The sequence below is a fragment of the Pantherophis guttatus genome, chromosome 4 (assembly GCF_059756535.1).
Source record: "Pantherophis guttatus breed Tessera chromosome 4, ASM5975653v1, whole genome shotgun sequence".
Classification (NCBI taxonomy): domain Eukaryota; kingdom Metazoa; phylum Chordata; class Lepidosauria; order Squamata; family Colubridae; genus Pantherophis; species Pantherophis guttatus.
The window spans coordinates 17,865,657-17,873,625 of NC_142066.1; the positions used below are offsets into that span (position 1 = coordinate 17,865,657).

At 36.0% G+C, this 7,969-nt stretch overlaps 1 protein-coding gene across 1 annotated transcript; it reads right to left on the reverse strand.

Annotated features, from left to right (window-relative positions):
* Nucleotides 1-854: 854 nt before the first annotated feature.
* LOC117659840 (vomeronasal type-2 receptor 26-like) lies at nucleotides 855-7,129 on the reverse strand. The gene is made up of 4 exons (XM_087893409.1): nucleotides 6,812-7,129; nucleotides 4,947-5,801; nucleotides 2,678-2,804; nucleotides 855-1,849 (listed from the first exon to the last, which is right to left on the reverse strand). The coding sequence occupies exons 1-4, from the start codon at nucleotides 7,127-7,129 to the stop codon at nucleotides 951-953; spliced, it is 2,199 nt and encodes a 732-aa protein (XP_087749535.1). The 3' UTR covers nucleotides 855-950.
* Between the last annotated feature and the right edge of the window lie 840 nt (nucleotides 7,130-7,969).

The window sequence follows — 7,969 nt, forward strand, 5'->3', positions numbered from 1 at the left end:
ATAAAGAATTCTGCTCTGCTCTGCTCTGCTCTGCTCTGCTCTGCTCTGCTCTATTCTATTCTATTCTATTCTATTCTATTCTATTCTATTCTATTCTATTCTATTCTATTCTATTCACAACAACAAAAATTGTGTAGAAAAAGAAAAAAAATAAGCCAAATATTAAATACTTTTAACATTTAACATAAAGTGTCCACCTGAGCTGGATGCTGGAGAAAAAATCATATATTATTCTCCCCTTTATATAATAGGTCTACAAATAGTTATAAGCTTTCCCTGTCCTATTTAACAAGAATACTACACTAATGTAGGATGAAGGCATCTTTGATGGTAGCAAGAGAGAGGACTTTTTTGGCGATTATATCATTCTGAATCAATCTGACTCTGGTTGTCCTCTTTATTAATACATGTTTGGTTTAGCTTTAATATATTAAATGTTGCCATTCAGTGAGTTAGAAGTATTAAAATAAATAAATGGAAAGAGGATGTATAACATCTTAGCTAAACATTACACTACCTGAAAATTAATCTCCAGATGAGATTCTAAGCTTTGGTTCTTAAGTTCAAAGCCCACACATTATAGGGAAGCTGGTAGAATGTATATTTCTTTATGCTCCTGAACATTTTTTGAGATGACCTAATAATTATCTATCTATCTATCTATCTATCTATCTATCTATCTATCTATCCATCCATCCATCCATCCATCCATCCTTCCATCCATATTTTGGGTTGCTATGAGCTTTTGAAAAATTCCCTAGAAAGTTCCATTTTTCCTTATATTGGTAAAAGACTCTTAATAATATTTCATATCTTAAATTGTATTATTAATTATAAAATGTTCATAATTTCTTTTTCATTGTTTTATTTTTTTAGTACAATTGTTTTAATCATGTGAGACAAGATATAAAATTGTTGATGATTATAATAAACAAACTTCTTTTTGGCGATCACTTTCGTCTTCTTAGCTGTTCCTTATTATTCAGTTCAGGCCTCACAATAATGATATAACATTTAGGAGAAAAGATGCAGAGCAATAAACCAGCACTGGAGGCCAAGATGGAAAAAATCTCCACGGCCACCATGTATTTGCCCTTTGTGCTTAAATAAGTTGGAACAAAGGACACCCAGACACTGCAGAAGACCAACATGCTGAAGGTGATAAACTTGGCTTCATTGAAACTGTCAGGCAAGTTCCTGGCCAGGAAGGCCACCGTGAAACTGATGGTAGCCAAGAACCCCAGAAATCCCAAGACAAGGTAAAACATGGTGATAGAGCCTTCTTTACATTCCAGGATAATTTCTTCAATCAGGGAGTGCATGTCAACATCTGGAAAGGGAGGAGTAGTTACCAACCACACAGTGAAAATCAAAGCTTGAATAAAAGAGCAGGAGAAGATGATGGAGCTGGCCATTTGCTTTCCAGACCATTTCCTCATTCCACCACCTGGTGTGGTTGCCATGAAGGCCAGGACCACAATGATGGTCTTGGCCAAAACTGAAGAAATGGCTATTGAGAAAGTGATGCCAAAGGTTGTTTGTCGAAGGAGACACATAAGCTTTGTGGGCTGTCCAATGAAGAGCAAAGTGCAAAGGAAACAAAACAAAAGGGAAATGAGAAGAACGTAGCTGAGGTTCTGGTTGTTGGCTTTGACAATGGGAGTCTCCCGGTGCTTAATGAAGATGTAAAGCACCAAAGCTGTGAGGAAAGAAAACAAAAGAGCGCAAAGGGTAAGCGTAAATCCTAAAGATTCTTCAAATGAGAGGAAGCTGATACCTTTTGGAAGGCACAGATTCTGATCCATATTGGGATACTGATTTTCTGGACATTGAAAACAGTCTTCCGTATCTGTAAAAGAAAGATGCTTTAGGAAGCACAATCAATCTTCGAGCATGATCTCTTTAACTGAGTTAAATCATGAAATGGGAGAGGAAGTACCAGATAAATAGGAGTTACTCCACAGTTTCAATGACAGCATTTAAGGGAAGCTGGCTTCACTACAGCAGCTACGTGCTTTTCTCAACTTTCTTCTCCCCCAATAATAACAGCAAATAATATTTTATTTTTAACTGCATTCCTTTTCTTTGCTATGTGGGGGAATATGAAAAATAAAATATTTTTGTAACTAAATGAATAAATAAATTTTCCTACAAATAGCTTCTTTTTATTGTTCTATTTTGACTTATTAGCTGCCATTGTTCAGATTAAGAATGATGGTTGTTAAAAAATACTACATGTCTTATACACACAGCTGAATCTGCCATTTCCCAACAACTATCTTGCTGGCCAGGCCATACATTCTTAGAAAAGTTGGAAGCTACAATTCAAAATATTTGTATAAAGTTTCTGTCCATTGTTTATAAAAAAAATCTATCTACTGCCTGTCTATTCTATTCTATTCTATTCTATTCTATTCTATTCTATTCTATTCTATTCTATTCTATTCTATTCTATTCTATTCTATTCTATTAATCTGTCTGTCTATCTATCAATCTATCAATCTATCAATCTATCTATCTATCTATGAAATCTATCTATCTATCTATCTATCTATCTATCTATCTATCTATCTATCTATCTATCTAGAAATGTTTTTTTTTTTAAATGTAATTGCTATATAAGAATGCTTTATATATGTAACGTACCTGAATAATAATTGCATATTGGAATACTTACCATTTTGGTTTGAAATCTTCCCTTCGGGACATGAATGGCAATCATAACAGCAAAATGGTTTCCCCTCAATCTTGGTTTTACTATAACCAGAATTGCATCTGCCATTACACAGAGAAATGGGACAAACCTGTGTGAAAATGGAAGAGATGAGCATATTCAGAAAATTTACTTTGTAATTTTGGGGGTCTAACCTGTTTTCTTTTTGTTTTGTTGTTTCATCTCCTTGAGTCAGTGTTATCGCCTTGCCTCCTTCCCAGGGCTGAGGGACAAGGACTGTCCAAGCTCATTCAATTGGCTTTCTGCCAAAGTAGGACTAGAACTCATAGTCTCTTGATTTCTAGACTGGTGCCTTAATCACTACACCAAAATGGCTCTCTTCTATCATATTTTATAGGCTATACATTGATAGTGCATTAGCACAAGTTGTAAGTGCGGCCTCAACAATTACAACAAAATTAAAAATAACATTGCAAGAAAGATGAGTTTTAACTCCCCATCCCTTCACTTGGAGGGAATTTCTTTCTCTCATTCCTTCTATGTTTTAAAGTCTCAGAAAATAGGAAGAAATCCTGTGTTGAACATCACCTGCTTGAAATCATTGGGCCATACAATGGTATCTTCAGAGATGGTGGATACTATTCCAGGGGAATCCACTTTTCCAACTTTTACTCTCTGGAAGGATTGATTGGGAAATGTGACCCAATTTATAAGATCAAATCCAGCTATTAATTCCCCACGTGAACTAAAGGTGAAGGTTTCTCCAACACTATTGTTAAATGAGTTGCTTTTTAAATAGTGGTGAAGCTAAATTGGAATGGGAAGAAAAATGAGAAGGACAAGAACTCCAGGAATAATTATTCAAAAATACTTTTTAGAGTTATATTATTGTACATGTATAAAATTTAAATATTGTTAACTTATTAGGATTGACACTTGTTCTCTTCTACTTTGGATCTCTCCCTTTACCATGTGATGTGCCTTGAGGTGTGTAAGGGGTGAAACACAATGCTTTCTATTAGATTAGCTCAATTAAATAGCTCTGAGAAACTGGACCTACTGTATGAACAGAGATATAATAAAGAGATGAGAATTCAATGCACTCCTAGGAAAAGATTTACCCTTTCCAAAATAGTGAACTGGATCAGCTCAAGGGACAATACCTATTGATGCATCTAAAACAAGATTAATATGTCAGTTATGGATGTTGCCATGCCTTGGATCAATTCCAGCATGTTACTGCATCCTTTGTGGGAGTGCCCTAATTTTCCCTCTATGATTGTGAAATCATTTAAAGATACGCTAAGGAGAAAAAATAATATTACTTAGCATCTATTTTTCTTTGCCTTTGTTTAGTTTTGGTGTACCCTTGCAATCTGAAAATTCCAATAGAAAGATGTGAAATATCTGCTGCTACAAGAAAGGAAGGGAGGGAGGGAGGGAGGGAGGGAGGGAGGGAGGGAGGGAGGGAGGAAGGAAGGAAGGAAGGAAGGAAGGAAGGAAGGAAGATGAAAGAAAGGAAGAGGGAAAGAAAGATAGAAAGAAAGAAAGAAAGAAAAAGAAAGAAAGATAGAAAGATAGAAAGAAAGAAAGAAAAAGAAAGAGAAAGAAAGAAAGAAAGAAAGAAAGAAAGAAAGAAAGAAAGAAAGAAAGAAAGATAGATGTTAAAATTTGGATATAAAATAGATTTGGTATTAGCCATTGTTCAGCCATTTTGTCTCAACCTGAATGAAGCCTGTAGTACAGTGGACTAAAGCACTGTGATTAACAACTGCTGCTTGCAATTACTGCAAGTTCAAATCTCACCAGGCTCAAAGTTGACTCAGTCTTCCATCCTTTCAAAGGTAGGTGAAATGAGGACCCAGATTGTGGGGGCAATAAGCTGACTTTGTATAAATATACAAAAGTATGAAGGCTATTGCTTAACACATTGTAAGCCGCCCTGAGTTTCCGGAGAAGGGCGGCATATAAATTAAAAAACAAACAAACCAACAAAAAAAGCTCTTCCTGACTCCTTTAAGGAGAATTGATTCCTTTAGTAATGAAGAGGCAGAAGTGTATGCACCAATTTCTGGAGCGCTCTGGGATTTTGTCATCTCATTTCTAGTCTTTAAAATTATATGAAGCACCTAGAAGATATTGTCTACCACTGCAATATAATCAATACCCTGAGAATACTTGGCTTTACATTGTGATAGCAATCTGGAATGTTATGGTTCAGCTGAGCAGTATTGCTAGGGTGGAAGAGGAAATAGTATTCATAAGAAGTTACCTTCCATGGCTGTTGATTGAGAAGCTCCCTTCTTCCTCTTCTCTGGATTGCTCTTTTGTACCCTTTCCTGGAATGCATGGCATGCAACGCTTCTGCTACTGCATGAGCAGCATTATAGAGGCTATAGCTGTGGCTGGTCATGCTCATTTCAAAAACAGAGCCAGGAAGGGTTTCTAACTTCTCCTCTCCAGTGCAGAGTCCTCCTGGCTTTGTTTCTACATTGGAATGGGAGAAAGAGCACTGGAATGCGTCTTCCCAGAAGTCCCTGAAGAAACCATCTTCTTTTTCTGAGGGAAGCTTTCTCAGTCGAAGGAATTGATGGAAGCTGAAAACGTCTTTGGTGTGAACTGCAAAGGATAGAGCCCCATGGATGAAGTCCATCTCCAAGCTCCTTACCAGTGGATGGGATGTGAAATCCATTTGGGCAGTGAAAATCCACACTTTGGCTTTCATTGGTATTTCATGAAATTTGGAGAACTGAAGCATAAGTCTTAAAACTATTATACTTTGAATTTCACCCCGTACAATTATTACTTTGGCTGTCCTTTCCATAACAATCCTTATTATCTTCAGTCCTTCCGATGCTATTGTGATCATTTTTGAGGAAAACACTCTTTGTGGAAATGTTTTTGCAAAATCAAAGCAGATACCTTCCTGGGCGAAAATGGGCAAAGTGTTTTCCACAAAACTCTCCCCGATGTCATCGTCTACATATAGAACACCAATCCATGTCCACTGGAAATAAAGCAGTACCTGGAGAATCCCCTTATACTGATGGTCAAGATTTGGGAATAGCTGATGAAGGAAAACTCCCTGGGATTTGTCATTCATCATTGCAGCTGAACCATAGGCAAACTAAAAACAAAAACAAAAAACTAATTATAATTATGGAAGAAGATTCCAGGATAAAATACATTTAAGTTGTATTAATATTTTGGGATAAACTTATAAAGTTTGGTCTTAGGAATTGCTTTCTTCCACTAGGATCAACCATCATGGCTGACCCTACCAGGGGGAAAAATGCTTCTCTTCTTCAAATATTCTGATCTCAGACAGGAGAAGGAATTTCCCCATGTTAATCCCTGGAATCTATGGAAGAGTCTTCCTCTGCTTCCTCTTTTCTCAATTTTTGTCACCCTTTGAGGACAAGTCTGGATGAAGCTTTAATTAACTGAGAAAATGCTATCATTTATTTCTTATAATTGTTCATTCATTAGTTAGTGTTTTTAATATTGCTTGTAATCATATGGTTTCCTCTATACGGTGAAAGTTTATGGGTTTTTTACATCTCTCAGAAACATATAATTAGAGTGGTATGAATATCTCAATCTGTAAGTGAATAACAAAGATAACAAATAGAATAACTAAATTAGGAGGGAGCTTGGATGTCTTCTAATCCAACCTCCTGTTTAAGCAGGAGACCGTAGACCATTTCAGACAAATGGTTGTCCAGTCCCTTTTTAAAAGCCCCTAGTGATGAAGCACCCACAACTTCCAAAAGAAAGCCATTCCACTGGTTTTTTTGTTCTAATTGTCAGGAAATTTCTCCTTAATTCAGGTTGCTTCTCTCCTTGATTGCTTCCTGTCCTGCCTTCAAGTTGACAAAAATAGGCTGAACCCCCCCCCCCTGCTTTGTGACACCCCTAAAATATTGGAACACTGCTTCATTCACTAAATTAGAACTGTAACAAAGCTTAAAAGTTTTCACTTCAGAAGACATCCCGTCTCTTCTTCTTCTACTAAAAAAACCCATTCATTTTGTAAATAATGGCAAAAGCATATGAAAAATGCGAAAAAACAACAACAACAACAAACAAAAAACAAAACCATTATTTTCAATTGTTGTTTGAATGAGGCCAACTCACTTGTGGAATTTTGTAGATGCATAGAATGCTTGCCATGAAAAGACAGACATTACTGTTAGGACCACCAATAACAGTGGCTATATTGGTCTGGACATCACACTTATAGTTTGGGATAAACCTGCCCCGTGTAGAGAGAAGTTCCACTGAGCCCCGATAAGTCCATCTGGCATGAAAATTGCTGTTCAACACATGGAACCCCAAAGAGACATTAGGCAAGATGCTTGGATTTTCATTAATTGTTTCAACTGCAAATTGCAAAGCCAGAATATGTTGGTAGTTGTGAGTTAAGATGCTGTAATAAAAATAACGTATTTTCATGGATCTTCTTTAAAATATACCACCAGAACCACATTTCAAGAAATGAATAAAATGCATGAATTGCTATTCGCTAGGTTGCATTTCCATGCCGTAAGGCCAAAGAGAAAAGAAAACTTGGCATAATTTCTAAATATTTGAATCTCAGTGCAATCACTTTGTGAAAGAATTCTTGGTCACCGTAGAGAATCCAAATCAACTTTAAACATTTATAATTGTATGGATGTTGCTTTCAAAGATCTTCAAATATCACTGTTGAAGCTGTTTGTGTAATCTGTACATATTTTTTTTCCTAGAACTATCTTGATAGAGATAATTCTGTGTTATAGTTTTCCAGAAAGACAAAAAAAAATTGACAGGAAAGGACTTGGACAGGAAATCCTGGAAATGTAAAGCTTTAAATAAACTTTTTTAATGCAGCAATTCTATAGAGAACTGTCTCAAGATGATTTATTTGCAGCATTTTATATGAGCATTTTTAAAAATCAAATGACATTTATATAATGCCGAAGAAGTTTAATATCAGCATAATATATAGAGAAAATTACACCAATCCAAATTAGTTAATCTCTAATTCTTCCTAAAATATTCTGAACAAACTTTGACTGTATTTCCATGGAAAAGCTCACGCTAGTCAGTGGAGTCTCTTCCCAAAAACATATGAAGGTCTAAGGGCACATATTCCATTGTTTCTCCCATAGTCTATGTTTATTGATACCTTCTTTATAATCCCCATTCTGATATCATAAACATAACGAAGGAAAAGCAAACAGTTTCTTAGAAACACGGTGCAGCAAATAAATCTCCTAAGAATTCAGAGGGATTAATATCAGTGTTAGTTAG